This window comes from Dipteris shenzhenensis, chromosome 3, assembly GCF_047967505.1.
Source record: "Dipteris shenzhenensis isolate YYH24624 ecotype China chromosome 3, Dip_SZ_1.0, whole genome shotgun sequence".
NCBI lineage: Eukaryota > Viridiplantae > Streptophyta > Polypodiopsida > Gleicheniales > Dipteridaceae > Dipteris > Dipteris shenzhenensis.
Genome location: NC_141598.1, coordinates 43426106 through 43444697, shown reverse-complemented (window position 1 = coordinate 43444697; position 18592 = coordinate 43426106). Strand labels below are relative to the sequence as shown.

At 46.5% G+C, this 18592-nt stretch overlaps 1 protein-coding gene across 2 annotated transcripts in view; it reads left to right on the top strand.

Annotated features, from left to right (window-relative positions):
* TPC1 (two-pore channel 1) overlaps positions 1–18592 on the top strand; it is a 274779-nt gene that overhangs the window by 82538 nt on the left and 173649 nt on the right. For both annotated transcript variants that reach the window (XM_087372597.1, XM_087372596.1), the window contains exons 9-11: positions 10817–10922; positions 11075–11152; positions 12136–12197. In XM_087372597.1, coding sequence (XP_087228723.1) covers positions 10817–10922; positions 11075–11152; positions 12136–12197 — 246 coding nt within the window. The remainder of the gene's footprint in view (positions 1–10816; positions 10923–11074; positions 11153–12135; positions 12198–18592) is intronic.

Genomic DNA, 18592 nt, shown 5'->3' with positions numbered 1-18592 from the left:
CAGTTCAGTGGTTACAAGGTACAGTGACTGGAGGGAAAATTTTTTGTTTTGCTGCAGGTACAGTGACTGGAGGGAAAGTTTTCTGTTTTGCTGCAGGTTTTTTTGACAGTAAAAAACAGCACTATTGTGAGTGCTCCTGGCTCTTGATAGAGCAGGTTTTTCTGTGTAAACAGAATTTTTTATTGAGTCTTTTTTCACTTACAGGGAGTTAGGCTACTTCCTCTACTGATATGGCTTCAGGGGGAAGTGAATCCTCTATGCTGAACATTAAGAAATTGGAAGAGGCACACAATTATGCAATGGGCAGAGCAGTGTTTGAATGTACTTCTGCTAAAGAAGATTTCTAAGCCCATAAGGTTGAAGGGTGTCCAGCCATCCGGAATGGCAGATGATGAGTGGGAGGAGCTTGATTTGTCCGCAAGGGCGTCTATCATGCTTACTCTCACTGATTCTCTTGTGTTCAATGTTCAGGCAGAAAAGACCTCTTATGGCCTATGGCAGAGGTTAGAAGAGTTGTATGCCCAAAAGAGCTCAGCCAGTAAGGTTTATTGGCTGAAAAAGCTCGCTGACCTTCGCATGAAGGAAGGTACAGCTATGACCTCACATTTGAGTGAGTTCAATGCCATCTTTACACAGCTTATCGCACAGGGATTGAACCTTGATGAGGAGTTCAAGGCTGCTTTCTTGTTGTGTACCCTCCCTGAGAGTTGGGACACTTTCAAGACCACCCTGTCAAATTCAAATGTCACTCTTATGTATGCTGATGTGGAGAGCTCTCTCCTTATGGAGGAGATGAGCAAGAAGAACAATATGGGCAGCAAGTCTTCCAATGCTTTGCAGGTGCAGGAAAGAGGTAGGACTCAGCAGAAGGGGAGATCTGCTGGCAAGTCCAAATCCCACAGTCAGTCCCGTGGCAAAAAGGATATTGAATGCTTTTACTGTGGCAAGAAGGGACACGAGAAGTCTAAGTGCTTCAAGTTTATACGGGATCAGAAAGCCAAGAAGGCTGAGACAAAGGATGCAGGCAGTGGAAGCAAAGGCAAAGGCAAGGCCAAGGCAGATGACTTGGATGCAGTCAATGTTGCAGCAGAGGACAGTGATGGAGATAGACATGATGTTTTATGCTCTTCTGCTGTGATTGCACATACCTTGGTTGTTGATGGCCATGACATGCACACCTGGCTCTTGGATTCAGGTGCTTCTTTTCATGTTACACCTCATAGGAAGTGGTTTACTTCCTATACAGGTACTCATGGAGTTGTTCATCTTGGGAACAACTATGCATGTCAGATTGCAGGGATTGGCAGTGTACAGATTGTATTCCCTGACGGACGCATTTTCATGCTTGTCCATGGAAAGGGTGGGATGCTCTCGTAGAGCGGCTCAACGTTGGAGTGTCGCTAGTCGAGCATGTGAATCTTTGAAGCGAATGACTAGGGGCTGCTCTCGGTTGGGATCTCTCCCAACACGCCATGCTCCCTCTATGCCATGGTCGGGGACCCCCATGGTAGTGGTCACAAAGGTGATTGCCTCCTCCATGGGCGTCGTAGTGGTGTTGGTGCTGTCTCGTGTGATCCCTCGTATCCGGATGTTGAGGGCCTTCAAAGCCCTCTACCGCTACTCCTGTATGGCGGCTGAAACGGTTGTCTTTGCAGGCTCTTGTTTCGCCACGTCCACCCATCTAGTCATCTCTACTATAGCCGACTATATCATGGCTATCCGTGCCTCCATCTTTGTGACTGGGGTCCCTCCAGGCGCTGCTCTAAGGGTCCCGAGCTCCTCTCGAAGCTGTGTGATGTCGTGCCTGAGTCCCTGGATAAGGGTGCCCTGCTCGTGTCCCTGTAAAAAGCATTTACAATCTCAAAAAAATATTTACATCCTTGATGAGAGTGTTCATAGACTCAAAACTACCACCCACTAGCTATGTGCCTACCCTCCAATATAAACAGTGTTCAAAAACTTTTTACGGATTTTAGCGTATCAACAGCATGATGTTTTCCCCCCTCTAAGTTTTCTCAAGGAGAGTCTTTCATACTTAATAGAAGTCCTTTTCTTGAAAAAAAGGGATGAATTTGATCATCTGAGGGAAAACCAGGTAGGAAGAAAGGGATCAAGAGAGAGAAGAGATTTTATGGTGTATGCCATTCCAAACAGGCTGAAAACAGAGCTGCTGCTCCTCCCCGTTCCCCTGCTGCTCCCCCTCCCTCAGCCCGTCTCTCTCCCCCCTCAGCCTGTCCCTAGCCCCTCCCTGCTGCTTCCCCCCCTCCCCCCCTGCTGCTCCGCCCCCTCCCCCTGCCTGTCCCTCACTCCCTCCCTCTGTTCCCTGCTTCCGCCCCCTCCCCCTTGCTGTCCCGCCCCCTCTCCCTGCCTCCGTCCCCTCCCCCCTGCTGCTCCGCTCCCTCTCCCTGCCTCCGCCCCTCCCCCCTGCTGCTCCCCTCTGCCCCCTGCTGTCCCGCCCCCTCTCCCTGCTGCTCCATCCCCTCCCTCCTTGCTCCGCCCCCTCTCCCTGCTGCTCCCCCTCTCCCCCTGCCTCCGCCCCTTCCCCCCTGCTGCTCCGCTCCCTCTCCCTGCTGTCCCGCCCCCTCTCCTGCTGTCCCGCCCCCTCCCCTGCTGCTCCGCTCCCTCTCCCTGCTGTCCCGCCCCCTCTCCTGCTGTCCCGCCCCCTCCCCTGCTGTCCCGCCCCCTCCCTGCTTGCTCTCCCGCCCCCTCTCCTCCTCTCACTCCTCCCTTTCTTCTCCTCTCCCTTTCCCTCCCTCCTTGCCCCTCTCCCCTCTCAGCCTTAGCCCCTCTCCTCCTTCCCTCCCCTTCCCCCCTGCTTCCTCCTAGCCTCCTTTCCCCTCCCTTGCCCCTTGCCCCTCGCAGTTTTTTGGAACGGAAGGAGCCTTTTTTCCTGTTCGAGTCGGCCTCCTCACCTTGATTGGCGATGGATTCCCCGTCAGCCAATCCTACTCCATCTCCACCGGCCGCGAAAACTATCACATTCTCTAAAGACGAGTTGCAGCAGCTCAGGAAGGATGTAGAGATTGAGTGCTCTACCACTTTGTTAGCACGCATCTTTGGGTCTCACCCTTCCAGATCCCAAGCCAGAGACTGGATGCTTGCGGCTCTCCCCCCAGACCTCGCTCCTCGATTGGTAGATGTTCGCCTTCTGGGACGAGGTTTCTTCCAGGTTGCTTTTGACACTCCAGAGGCTGCGAGCACTGTGCTCAAGGCCGAGCTTTTACACCTGGGACACAGGAAGATCTTCTTTGAAGCCTTTCACCTTGGTTTCGACCCAGTTGAGGCAGATAAGAAATTCTTTTCGCTCTTCATCAGGTTCCCCGGGCTTCCCCAGGTCTACTATCGACTTCTTTCTGTTATTGGGGAGCATTTTGGCGTAGTTGCTGAGATCCCACCCCTCCCTGGGTTGCCATTGACTGCAGCAGAGGCAACCAAGGCTGATGGGGTTCCTAGAGTTAGGGTCCTTTGCAAGGATCCTAACCTCGAGATGGACCACGTCATGATACAGCGCCCGGATGGTTCCTTTTTTCGCCAGAGAGTGGAGATTTCAGGCAGGCAGGACCAGTGCAGGATTTGCAGGGCCTCGGGACACTTTGCCAGGGATTGTCCCAGAAAGAAGAAAAGGCCTAAGAAGACCTCTGGTACAGCTACCGCCTCAGGGCATCGACAGGGGGGACAGGGGGGGAGATTAGACCCGGCACTTGCCCCTCGACCTCGACAGAGGGGTGGTACAGGTCCAGCTCCTGCTCCTCATTCTTCACGTGGCGGTCCTGCTCAGTCAGGTGGTGGTACAGGTCCAGTACCTATTCCTCGGCCTCACCAGGGGGGTGGTACAGGTCCTGCTCCTCGACCCCCACCTCCCTCAGGCACACGTGACGCTTTACAGTGGGTTCCAGTACGTGTGCAGGTCCCTCCTTCAGTTCACGAGGGTACCTTAGTAGATTCTGCTTCACCTCGAGCTGTCCTTCCTGTCTCACCTTGCACGGTCCGAGACGCTGAAGCTTCGACCTCCTCCCCAGTTGCAGCTTCTTCCTTAGATCCAGCACTGCCAGATGTTCCTCTTGAGGACGGAGAGATTTCCGCGGCTGGGCAGACACCGGGTAGAGAGCCTTCCTCACTCCCTCCCTTGGACAGGGGGAAGGGGATAGCTTACACTGTTGATCCTCTTCCCTCACAAGGGATCCTTCGTACTCCGGTGTCTGGATTGCTCCACAGGAACTCATTTTCAGCCTTGGCAGAGAGTTCAGATTTCCCAGACGAGGAGTTTGTTCCCGCTACTTTTGGGGAGCCAGTGGTTGGATTTCCTATTGACAGGGCTTCTTCTTCAGGTGCCAGGATTCTTTCCCCTATTGACTTTCCTCCACTGGGTTCCTTCCCTCCATCCAGGAGGTCTTCCCCTGTTGAGGGGTTTGTTTCCGCCACTAGGTCGGGTAAGGTGTTCCACTCTACATCCTCCCGTCGATGAGGATTATCAGTTGGAACATACAGGGCCTAGGTGGCGTCCCACATCGCCGCCGCAGACAGCTGATCCGGGATCAGCTTCATCCAGGTGTTACTGGTGGTCCCATTGATATATTATTTATTCAAGAGCACAAGCTGGATTATAGAGATTGTGCCAAGTCAGGCAAGTTGCTCTCAGGACATACTTTTTGGTCGCCTGCATTGGGCACTAGGGGAGGCACTTCTATTTCAGTTTCGCAGTCGGTTCTCCCCTTAGTTGTTGGGCACGGAGTCATTATCCCCTCTAGAGCTTAGTGGATTATTCTCTTGATTGGAGGGCGTAAGGTTGGCTTCCTCAACCTATATGCCTCCAACATTAGAGGGGAACGTGTCCTTATGTGGAAGACTTTGCTCTCCTGGGCCCCCATTGTGGATTCTTGGGTGATTGGAGGTGACTTTAACATGGTCGAGTTACCTTCAGACAAAAAAGGGGGTAGAGAAGGCGGACTTCACTCTTTGGAGAGAGCAGCTTGGGATGCCTTCCTTTTCCATTTCTGTGGCAGAGATACTTGGTGTGATGATGCCTTTCTTATTCAGCCACAGTCCCTCCTGTTCTCTTGGTCGAACAGGAGGCAACAGATGCCTATTCATGCACGCATTGACAGATTTTATGTAGATGACTGGGCACTTGACAGAGGGGGATCGGTATGCATTGCTGCAGGGGTTTCCACCTCAGACCATTTCCCTGTTGTTTTGGCTATCTCAGAGCCTCACTTGAGAGGCCGATCAGCCAGCATCAGTATCCCAGATGCCTTTTACACAGAGGAGGACCTTACAGAGGCAGCCCTACGGGTATGGTTTGCTCATGTCCAGGGAGGGCAGCCACATCCTTCACATTTAGCCGCTGCCCTCTCTGGTATTAGTGACTTTTACTGCTCAGTTGCTTCTACCAGGAGACGAGATATTCTCAGACGTGAGATTGGTGTTCGCCAGCAGTTAGCAGCTTTGCAGAGGGAAGAGCAGAAACGGCCTTCAGATGCTTGGATTCAGGAGCGCCTTGCTGCAGCGAGGGCTCACTTGCAGTTATTGCTTGATCAGAGAGCAGAGTATGCCTTTCATGCACGGGAGTCCTTCTGGATTCAGATGGGTGGTAGAGTCAATAAACACTTCTTCTCTACTCTTGGCCCTAGACATAGTAGAGAGAGTGTATCTCAGCTTATTGACTCACATGGGGTTTTACAGACAGAGCCAGATGACGTCTTACGCATAGCTTCAGATTTCTATGCCACCCTCCTTACTGCTGATCCTGAGACACACGATATAGAGGATGCTAGACAGGCTATTTGGCAGAGTATCCCAGTGTTGGTGAATCCGGATTTGCATGTTCTACTTGACGCACCTTTCACCAACACAGAGTTCAGGACTGCACTTTCAGCCCTTCACAAGGGCAAGTGCCCAGGTTTAGATGGCCTCACTCCGTCTTTTTTCATTGCATTTTGGGATATGATTGGAGACTATATTACTTCAGCCATGCAGGCCATTTGGGACTCTGGCGAGATGCCTGAATCGCTTACAGAGGGCCTCATCCACCTTATCCCAAAAGGAGGTAGCAGAAATTTATTGTCCCAGTGGAGGCCTATCACACTTCTGGGAACTTGTTACAAGATTCTGGCCAAGGCTATCAGCCTCCGATTGCAGCCACTTCTCCCTGATCTTATCCACGACACTCAGACGGGATTTGTGCATGGCAGAAGTATTTTTGATAACATTTTTTCTTTCTGGGAAGCTTCAGAGTGGGCCGTGCAGAGTGGCCAGAATCTTGCCATTCTACTGTTGGATTTTGAAAAAGCTTATGACAGAGTAGATTGGAGTTTTTTGGAGGGCACCCTACTACGCTTTGGATTCACTGATGTTTGGATCAGAGGTGTTTCCTCTTTGTACAGATCAGCCCATAGCCAGGTACTTATTGGTGGGGTAAGGGGTGAGAGATTTCAGATTTCGAGATCAGTCCGTCAGGGATGCCCCCTTGCTCCTTTCCTTTTTTTATTCGTGGCCGAAGCTATGAGCATCTATGTTAGATCTCAAGCTGACATCTTTGGGCTGAGACTTCCTATCAGAAGAGAAGAGGAGCTGCTTGACAGTGAGTTGGCTGATGACACAGCGATTTATTTGGATGCCTCTCCACAGACATTGACTTCTTTCAGGACAGCATTGGATTTATTTTGCTTGGCGGTAGGGGCGCAGATAAATTGGCATAAATCCAATGGCTTTTGGATCAGTGATGAGGACACTTCAGTTTGGGGACTTGACATAGGGTTCACTTGGGTTCAGAGGGGTGTGCCTATCAGGTATTTGGGCTGCCAGGTCGGCTTGGGTATTTCTACCACGCAGCAGTTTGCTCCCGTGTTGGAGAGCATCAGAAGGAAGCTTCTCTTTTGGAGCTCAGCCAAGCTGGATCTTGCCTCTAGAGTTGTGGTGGTCAACCAGGTCCTTTTGGCCACGGCCTGGTTTATTTGTTCATGTTGGTGCCGTTCTAGGGACTGCATCATTCAGCTCAGAAGACCGATCAGGAACTTTCTCTGGAGTGGGCTTGATGGCACAGCAGATGCCTTAGCCAGGGTGGCTTGGGAGACCCTCATCCTCCCTACACAGGATGGGGGTCTCAATATTATTGATCCAGATTTACAGTGCAGAGCCTTACTTTGCAAGATAATGGTGCGAGGACTTATGCCAGGACAGGAACCGTGGAAGGACTTTCTTATCAGCAGCATACAGAGGTGCACACCTTCCTCAGGAGGAGACTGGATGAGCAGTGTTAGATGGATTTTCACCTCAGCACACCTCAGATCACCTTCATCCCCTCTCATGGTTGCCATTCTGAAAGCTTGGGCTAGTTTCAGAAGCTCTCTTCGGAGGATTCCTCCTTCCTCCCGGGAAGAGATTGATAGGCAGCCCATCATGTGGAACGACAGTATTTTAGATGATCGTGGCAGACCACTGGGTGCCTCACTCTACATGCAGTGGGCCAGGTGGGAGAGGGGACCTGCTTCTTCTTTGGGATCTTGGAAAGCCTTCCGTAGGCTTCCAGAGGAAACCAAGCCAGGGTTGATAGGACATCTCAGAGGGAGTGCAGGGAGGATCTTGCAGATTGAGTCAGCCCTTCCAGAGGCTTGGATAGACACAGATGATATGCCTCTCACTACCTCCACTTGGGCAGGTACTTTCTCGAGAGGCGGGGTTCCACTTCAGGTCTTAGCCTTCCGAGGTGCACAGGAGGATGCTTTGGTTTTCAGTGTCCAGGATGGTGGCAGATTGCTCAGATCTACAGATGATATCTTGCTTGAGTCTGCTTTTCAGCCTATCAGGGTCGTAGGCCTTTTGATGCAGGGATCAGATTCAGAGTGGTTCTTAGACCCTGACCCCCAGTTACTCTCCACCGGGTCTTGGAGACTTTGGCTCTATGGAGGAGTTCCCATCAGGTATTTACAGTGGGACCCCGGAGAGTGGGAGTGGATTGACGCGGGGCATCGAGAGAAGACCATCCCCTTCTTTCGTTACACGGTCAGTAATGCCAGGAGATTTCAGCTCAGTAGTAGAGGTTGGAGACCCTCCAGAGTTCCTCATTGGGAGACTTTTGGTATTACTGCGGATCAGCAGAGGTACTTCTGGAGGAGGCTCTGGAAATCCCACAGGAATAGAAAGATCACTATCTTCTTTTGGCTTTCTATTCATGGAGGGATTGCAGTGAACCTTTGGAGGTCCAGATTCGGAGCCGACCCTACTTGCCCTCGTTGCCTTTCTGCTTCGGAGTCTATTCAGCATTGCTTATGGGATTGCAGACAGGCGAGATTGATTTGGATGGGGATAGCCAGGATCTTCAGTCACTTTGCCCATTCCCCACTCTTTATGACTTGGGGCTCGGTGGCTTGGCTTTCTCTTACAGGACCTCAGGTTTTCTATGAGGGACTTGACTCCTCCCGGGCCATTTCAGTTCGACATCATCGGGTTGAGCTCTGCTCGTTGGATGTGGTTACACACCGTCCTTTTACAGCTGTACATGCCTCTGTGGATACTTCTTGGGAGATTATAGCGAGCATAGCAGCCTGGCATATCTGGAGATCCAGATGCACAGAGGCTATGGAGGGTACTCAGGTTCATCCCTCGCACACATTGGCTAGTATCTGGACAGACATCGTACACACTCTGATGGCCGTATGGACGGGTATGCAGGGGGACTCCCGTGCAGCCTCAGCTAGGAGGGCTTCTTTCTTCAGGGAATGGAAGGATTCTCCTTTCTTCTCTGAATCTACTACAGGGTTGAGATGGCACTTTCAGCCTCAGCCTTGGTTTCTTTCCACCTCACTCTGAGGGGGTTTTTTATTATCCTCATGATTTCATGATGTATTCCGCTTTGAGCTTGCTCTCGCGGGTTTTTGTTCTTACTTAATAGAAGTCTTTTTCATGGAAAAAAAAAAAAAACAGGCTGAAAACAGTGAACATGCTTTTGTGTCTTGTGAAAAGTATGATCACACTTATCATAATTAGTGATTCGATTCCAGAGAGACTTGAAAAATATCTTGGAGCACTGAGTCGAAGGGCTTGAGAGTTTCATCTAAGTTGTTATAAAATGATCAGCACTTAATACTTGCTAGGGCTTAGATGGACCATAGAACAATTGTAAACTGTTATGCTATAGCCATTGCTGGAGATTATATGCATTGTAAGCACATAAAGATTGACATTGTGAAGATGACCTTTATTATGTTTGTATCTTTACTAGGGTTTTTGATGGAGACCTTATGGTCTTGATGGGATCACTGAACCACTGATGTAGTGAACATATATTGTATTGGCCAATTTACAATCATCAAAGAATGCATAGAGTATTGGGAGTTCTAAAGGAGGGTGCATATGGGTCCAATGAAACTTATCTAGCCTAACTTGGCAAAAGGCGGATTGTAATAGGAATTAACAGCTCTTCTCCAAGGGGTGCCAAGCAAATGGACAAGTGCCTCTCAGGTTGAATAGTGCATGTACCTTGTAACCGATCATGCAAGCATTCAGGCATCTCCCTTGTTGCACGACACTCACATTTTCATTTTCTTTGCTTGTGATTCATGAAACACATTGTCTGCACAACAAAAACACGTATGCATAATTGATGCTCTTCCCCATGGGAGGGCCAATCAAACATCCATTTGTGTAGAGTGTGCAATTTCTGAAATTTTGGCAAGTATTTCATTTTGGAAATGGTTCTCTAGTATTATATTTGGTATCAGACCAGCTTTTCAGGCAAGTGCAAAGTGCATGCAAAAGGATAGTGCTCATGAATGTTGGTGGATGGACAATGTATGGCAACAAGAGAAGCTGTTAACAATGATGAGGCGAACTAGCAGCAACATGTCATGGCTTGGGTGTCCACGCGAGAAGAATCACACTGAAGTAGAGTATAGAAACGCTTTTTTAGGGTTCTCCTATATTGTGCCAAAACAAACACCAATAGATTGCAGAATGGATAACTCTCGGGGAGGCCTAGGAGCCTCGGCATGATCAAAATTTTGGCACGTGATGAGTCGAATCCATATCATCTATTATGAATCCGTGGTACCATGGGATGAAGAAGGCCATGTTTGGGATGTAATATAGAGGAATAAAAGCCCTTTCCGATATATGGTGACCTCTTGCATGTGGTGACTCTCAAGTGCTATGCTTGCTTGGATCCAGTTTTGAACCTGTGGCGTAGTGAGGCCAACAATTTTTCTTCATGTCTTGAATAGCTTTCTATACCTGCTGTTTGTCCTCAAAGGAGAGGGGAATTTGAATGGCAGTGGGAGTCAACAATGCTGCCATTTCAGCTCCTCTAGCCAAAACAACTGGTCACCTCCTCAACCCTTTCCCTAGTCAAACAGTAGAACCGACCCTTGCTATCAAGGGAGAGGCGACAGGAGAGAAGGAGAGACAAAAGGAATCAACTTAGGCTAGGTGACACTGATAGGGAGGCTAAACTTTGGGATGATAGACGACTGAAAATGAATGCATCCTTTTATATTAATCTTGTCCTGAATTTGGCGCCTTTGATAAAAAACAACGTAATTTTTTTACATATGCAAGGTTTTGATATATCTATCTTCTAGTTTCCAATAATAAAGAGATTTCATGGATAAGGTTTTCAACATCATAAAAGGTTTAATTTTGCCATGTAAGGAATCCTCGAGGAATCATTGAATTTTCTCTCTTACATCATAATATTGCCTTGAAAACGTTTGAGTTTCATAAGGGTGGATTTTGTAATCATTGTTGCAGTATATTAACTTTATTTTCATCTAGAGCCTACACTTAAGGGCATGAATGACTTTATTTCTCATTAATATTCCAGGGCATCTCGATCTACATGTTTGTTCTTTATCTTGTACATTCTGTTTGGAGTCTACTTCATCACGAACCTCATACTTGCTGTGGTATATGATAGCTTCAAAGAGCAGGTCAGGCATTGCACTGTACTCTGTTTCAAGTTAGGTGTCATGCTATAAAGACTAAAGAACAAATGGATAGCTTTTAGCAGCCCATGATTTTTAACTTGAATTTATTTTGTTCAACGCCTAATGGAAATATCTTTTTTTTCTTTTTGGGGCAGCTTGCGAAGCTTATTAAAGAGAGAAAATTGAAGCGGAAAATGATATTACAGGCAGCATTTAATCTTCTTGACATTGAGGTAATTGAAAGCTTACGTGGATTTATTCTCTTACAATGATTTTATTCTCATGATTGGCTCCACCTCAGGATTCTGTTTTTTGCACAAAGGATGTGCAAGCATTCAAAAAGCACACATTGGAGATCAAAATTAAAATCCTAGAAGAACGTATGGCTTCTCAGATACCTTAGTTTTTTGGCCATGTAAGCTTGAAAGAATGAACATTTGAAACTTCAAAAAGAGGTTGGTGGGGTAAATGAATGCATATGTTGTAACTAGCATCTAGAAGATTAATAGTTTGGTTCGTCGGGTTTCTTAGTATAGAGAACTTACTCCACAAATTTTGACAGATTAGGTTACGAATAAATTTTGAGGTTATTCCACCAATCACCTTAAGTTCTAGGCTGGAGGCATTATTACAAATGCAATTGCTCCCATACTTACATGCGGCTTCGAACTTGAGAATGTTTTCGTCCTAAAAGAACCAGATTAAGTCTAGGATGTCTTTTCGTGTTTAAGCATACCATTCATTTTGATGTAGAATTGTATATTTTCTGAGGAGATGACTAGGCATATAAATGGGGCCATATCGTACAAATAAGATGGAACTATGCCCTACCACATCCGTATTCTACATATGATCACACTTACAGGTAGCTAATCTCATGATCTTTTTCCTTTGACATACTCTTCAAGGAGGAATATGTGAGCCCCAATTATGTGGAAAATTGATCAATCTCACAGATAAACTTATGTGAGATGTTGGGATTGGGGTCTAGATGGAGATTCAAGACAACTATGCATGGGGTGTAAAAATTTGTAGTTGATTTTGATTTTCTTTAAGATTTGAGCCTTTTCTTATGCTTATTCGTGTAAAGGCATACGTTTTATATTAACCTCATATCCTAATTTACTTATCAAATTATACTTCACAATTTACTGTATTATGAAGCCTATATGAACGTTTTGTATTGATTTTTGACATGTTGAATGATATTTTGTAGAGACGGGGATATTTGGATATTCAACAATGTGTTTCACTTTTCAAGGCCTTGAACGAATATAGGTATTATAAATATCAGTCATAGAAGTAATCAAACCTTGTTGGCAATAATTTTGCTTCACGATTGTACATATTGTGGCATTCGAGTGCTTAGTAGGGGATTCTACTAAGTTATGAGATGTAAACGTCATCATATATGTGTGCATCAAAGCAATAGATCCATGGCATATACTAATGCTTCATACATACGTAATTATTATTTATGCTCAATGAAAAAAATTGGCGAATACTTCATAATGAACTTTATGTGCTTGGTTGTATTAGAAGAACTCCTAGGCATAAAAGGCTTGTAGATGCTTTATAGTGGTTAGCTTAGAACCGAAGAGAGAAAGGTATTGATTTTTAAATTGTTGATTTTCTTGACCTTATTCATGACACGCAGACTGTTTTTGTGCATGGCAGGAGCATTTTTTATAATATCTTCTCATTCTCAGAAGCTTCATAGTGGGTCACGCAGAGTGGCCAGAGGCTGGCCATTGTACTCCTAGATTTCGAGAAAGCTTATGATAGAGTAGATTGGGGCTTTCTGGAGGGCACTCTTCTTCGTTTTGCCTTAAATATTTATGGATCAGAGGGATTTCTGCTTTATGAAGATCAACTCACAGCTAGGTGCTTGTTGATGGGGTAAGGAGAGAGAGTTCAAGATTTTCAGACCAGTCCAGGGATGTCTCCTTACTTCCTTCCTCTTTTTATTTGTGGCTGAAGCTACGAGTATCTATATTAGATCTTGAGCTGATATTTTTGGGCTGAGACTTCCTTTGAGACAAGAAGTATAGCTTCTGGATAGCCAGCTGGCAGATGATACTGCTATTTTTCTAGATGCCACACCACATACGCTCCTTTTAGGACATCATTAGACTTATTTTGCACTGCTAACGGGGGTGCATATTAATTGGCACAAATCAAATGGCTTTTGGATCAGTGACGAGGACACTTTGGATTGGAAAAGTGACATAGGATTCACTTGGATTGAGAGGGGTGTTTTTGCTAGGTATTTGGGATGCCAGGTTGGCTTGGGTATCTCTCTGACACAACAGTTTGCTTCGGTAGTGGAGAGCATAAAGAGAAATCTCATTTTTTGATTCTTTGCCAAGCTTGAAATGGCCTTTAGGGTAGTGGTGGTTAACTGGGTCCTCTAATGGTCACAGCATGGTTTGTTTGTTCTTGTTGATGCCATTCAAGGGATTGCATTACTCAGCTTAAGAGACTAATAATGAAATTTCTAGAGAGTGGACTTGATGGCACAGAGGATGTTACAGCCATTCTCTCTAATATAATTGATCTAGATCTACAGTTCCAGGCCTTGCTCTGCAAGATGGTTGTGAGGGGACTTATGCGAGGGCAGGAGTCGTGGAATGACTTTTTCATTCGCAATCATACAGTCATGCACACTGTCTTCGGGAGGAGACTAGATGGATAGTATTAGATGGATCTTTACTTCAACCCATCTCAGATCTCCTTCCTCTCCTTTCATGGTAGCTTTCCTGAAAGCATGGGCCAGCTTCAGGAGTACTCTTCGGAGGGTTCCTTCTTTCTTTTATGAAGAGATTGTTAGACAACCACTCATATGGAACGACAACATTTTGGATGAGCATGGTAGACCACTGGGTGCCTCTTATTAAATGCAGTAGTCTAGTTGGGAGAGGGGACCTGCCTCCTATGTGGGTGCCTGGAAAGATTTCAAAAAGATTCCAGAGGCCAGGAAAGCTCAGATGGTTAGTCATCTCAGAGGGAGTGCAGATAGAGTTCAGCAGATCAATGCAGATGCAGCCTTGCCCCAGTGGATTGGGTTGAGACAGATGACATGCCTACTAGTTGCTCCTCTTGGATGGGCGTATTCTCTAGTACGGGCATTCGACTTCAAGTTATTGCAGATATACATGAGGATGTCCTAGTTTTGGATATGCATTCGGGAGGCAGGTTGTCTAGATCTTAAGATGACATCTTGTTAGAGAGAGCATTTCAGCCGATCAAGACTGTAGGCTATGTGGAGATTGGTTCCGACTTTCGGTGGTACCTGGATCCTGACCCTCTTCTGATTTCCCTAGGATCATGAAGGGTATGGCTTTATGGAGGTGTCTCCATAAAGTTCTTGCAATGGGACCCAGGAGAGTGGGAGTGGATTGACGAAGGGCACCGAGAGAAGAGTCTCCCCCTCTTTCGTTACAAGGTTCATAATGCCAGAAGATTTCAGCGCAGTTGTAGAGATTGGAGGCCCTCCAGAGCTCTTTATTGGGATTCCTTTCACCATTTTTCTGATTTGTTGAAAAAAATTTAGAGGAGACTCTGGATATTCCATAGGAATAGAAAAATCACTCTCTTTTTCTGGCTTTCTATTCATGGTGGGATTGCAGTGAAGCGGTGGAAATCCAAGTTCGGGGCGGACCCTACTTGTCCCCATGGCCGTGCTGCTGTAGAGACTATTCAACATTTTTTATGTGATTGTAGATAGGTAAGGATTATATGGAAGGGGGTTGCCATGATTTTCAGTTCTTTGCACACTCCTCCTTCTTCATGACTTGGGGCTCAGTTACTTAGCTTTCCCTTTCGGGGCTTCAGGTCTTCTTTGAGAGACATGACTCATCATGGTTTATAGCTATCAAATGATGCTTGGTTGAGCCATGTTCTCTAGATGATGTTTCTGCCTCATTCCTTGGTGGATTCTTCTTGAGAGGTACTAGCGAGCATATCAGCGTGGCATATTTGGAGAGCCTGTTGCATAGAGGAGGCTTTGGATGGATCCCAGGTTCACCACTCTCATACTATGGCCAATATATGGACAGACACTATACATACACTAATGTCCATGTGGACGGGCATGCAAGGATCCTCTCGGGCAGCTTCTGCCAGAAGGGTTGCTTTCCTCAGGGAATGGATGGGCTCCCTCTTCTTCTCTGAGACTTCCACGAGTTGAGGTGGCATTTTCAGCCTCAACCTTGGTTATTATGTACCTCTTCTGGAGGAGTTTTTTAATACACGGCATGATGTATTACTGCCTTGAGCTTGCTCTTGCGGGTTTTATTCATACTTACTGTAAGTCTTTTTTTGCACAAAAAAAAAAACAATTTATGCAAGTGTAAAAGCCTCATAATAGTTTCATTTGAGTGAAGGCACTACCTAGACAACTCCACACCAAAGGTGATGGAACTATCACCTCCTTTGTGGCTCTTTGTTGCATCTGTGTGTGTGTGTACACACACTTTTTTTTTAAAAAAAAATAGTGAAATCTTTATATTTTTGTGTGGGAAACCTCAAAAGATGTAAAAACCCACCAATACGTACAAGGAAAAAGTTTTTAGAAGTAAAACCTCAGAGCAAAAGTCATGAGGTAGCCAAGTAAAAAGTTACATATTAAGCTGGAGGAGAATCAAACACAGCATACTCCAGCTTCAAATTGTTGCTCTGTAAAAACTGATGCAGTGATGAAACCACACCATCAATAAAAACAAGTTTTTTTTTGCCCTTGTGATTCTTCTTAATATAGGATGGTACCCGAAATTTTTGAATCAGAGGGTCAAAAACTTGTTGTAACATGGGATGAAAAGATTCCAGTAAAAAAGGTACTTTTGCATCCCTGACAGAAGAAAACTCTGGCACAGGCATCAAAGGCAGAGAAGCTAAATCAACATCCGTATCTTCCGATGAAGCAGGGTTCAGCATCTGAGCTTCATTCGGAGGATCAATCTGAGTAAGAGCAGGGGCAGTATCCGAAGAGAGAGCATGCATGTCATCCTGTAAATTGCCCTCTGCAAGGGGTACATCCATATCCTGAGTAGAAGGAAACTGATGATGCTCAACAAGGGTGCAATCCTGAGCTTCTTCAGTAAGAGAAAGATTTGCCTGTGATTTATCAACCTTCCTCCAGTGGGAGAGTAACCTTGACAGCCGAAGAAGGAACAGGAGGTATGGGCTTGGAAGTAGAAGGGCAAGCATGTGCAAAATGACCAACCTGTTGGCACCGATAACATGCAGTGGGAAAAGATGCAAAATGGAGCCTGATGCGCATCGGATGAGCAAATCCCAAATCAAGATCCAGAGTAGATGGCACGGGCTGCGTCATATCCCACAAAATGCAGAGACAAACATCACGGGAGGCTTGCAAGAACTCCTGTCTCGGAACATGAAGAGGCCTTCCCAAAAAAGCTGCAAGAGTTGGAAGATGTTGAAGAAGAGGCACAGGCAGCGCTTTGAGAGTAATCCAAACCAGACAGTGAGTCAGAAGGGTTGCAGAAGGATCCAAAAGCTGATCCCAGGGCATAACATAAGCGAAAAAACCAGCTCCAGGAACACAAGCATCACTCAAAAGGCGCTCTACCATCTCAGTGGAAGAGCAGTGGGCATAGTAAAATCCTTTGCCTAGAAAGACAAAGGAAGAAATACAATCCAGACCCACTGCAACATCAGCCCAATGACGAAGCTGAGCTGAAGATAAAACCCTGCCCATGAAATAGAGGCAGACTCCAAATTGCTGAGCTTGTCGAAGACCAGAGACCAAAAGGGTAGAATCCAAGGAACAAACAAGCGGGAAACTCGATGAAGGAACTTCTGTGACAGAGGCAGAGCACAATTGGCGAAGAAGATCCAGCTGGAGGGAAGAAGAAGGGCCATCAGAAACATCCAGCTTTGCCGATTTGATGAAGGGGGAGGCAGACAAAGCACCATGCTTCCGCCGAAGAAAAACACGGGTAGGAGGAGCAGTGGCAGAAGGAGGTGCCGAGGCGGAGAAAATGAAAGAGGAAGGAGGCTGCATAGTGGACGGTACAGGCTGTACGGTCGACTGTACATCCTGTACGGAAGGCCGTACAGCAGGTACGAAAGATTGTACGGGGAGGTCCACGGGGCACGGGAACTGCAGTGAAAGCTATATGGGCAGCCGTACGGACGGTCGTACAGCTGATGGCAGATGTACGGAAGGCCGTATAGCTGACGACAACTATACGGAGGACAAGGCAGGCAGTAGGGACGTGGAGGGGGACGGTACGGATGGAAACAGGCAGGAGGTCGAGGCTGGCAGTGTAGAGGAGGAGGTCTCCATTGCGGCTCGCGTACCCCTCTCCTTCACTCTCGTCGTGTCCATTCTCTTTCACACACACACCACGGTACTCTTCACACACACTTTTTTTTTTTTGGTAATATCCAGTGCATATATTTGTATGATCATAAATTTACATGATGTACTCTTCACACACACACACACACTTTTTTTTGGGGTGAAATCTTTCATTGATTATAGTATATGAGTGGCAACCTCAAAACAAGGTGCTACAATTACATCAACTGAAAATTTCAGTATATGCCACAAAGACCTCATGATCTATGGAGCGGGTCTGCAAGCAATCAAAGAAAGATTGCTGCAAAGAATGCCTAAAAAAGCCAAACAGAGAGAAAGTAGGATCACCAAAGACTTTACAATTCCTATATGTTCATAAAGTCCATAGTGCCTAGTAGCGAACCCAAACGAAAAAAAGATGAAACTCCAGTGTGGATGGATGAAACCCAAATAGCCAGCTGAATTCCCAAAAGGAACAAATGGGAATCTCACTCACAGGCGTTGTCGAAGCAAATCAAAAAAATCACGAGAGTACGGACAATGCCAAAACAAGTGAGGCATAGTCTCCGAAGAAGCAGAACATCTGTGGCAAAGTGCGAGAGCAATGTGTCGATGAGCTAATATCTGTCCAGATGGAAACACTCCCAAAAGAAGTCACCAAAAGAAAACCTTTAGAGGCCCCAAGTTGCTGTAATCTTTTCCTCTACCACTTGGCTGGGCGATGTATTCGCCAAACAGAATCACCTCTCTCTGAAACCCAAGGTTGAGGCAAAAGGATTTTATACAATGCAGGCACAGTAATCTGAGATAGCCTCAAAGGACGAGAAGAGGACCCTGGAGAAGTCAAAGTCCAATCTTCCAGCCGGTCCTGGAGTTCCAAAGGAGGAATCGGAACAGAAGGCGTAAGCATAGAAGTAATTTGTTGCCACAAAGGATGATAATGAGGGCCCAATCCATATCTGGTGGCTGTAGCCTGTAAGAGAAAAAGGGAGCAGAGTACCAGCATCATCTATAACATCAGCAACCGAGGTGATACCTTTAAACGAGACAAAGTAGGAACGTCGAGGTTTCTTTAAAGCCAAGGGAGGCTGAAAGACTTTCGACCAGTGAATGCTTTCAGCTCTCAAAGAATTCCCAAGCAAAGATTGCCGTTTATTCCATTCCAGATGAGAAAGAACATGCTTCTAGTCAAGAAGTAGGTGGGAGACAAAAGGGCAGCCAGGCAAAGTGCAATCAGTGCAGCCAAAAAAGAAATCCCATTGATTGAGTTGCCAATGACCAAACACAGAATTACTGATATGAGTGACCAGAGTTCTAATCATAAGAGCCCAAGGCTGATTACCTTGCA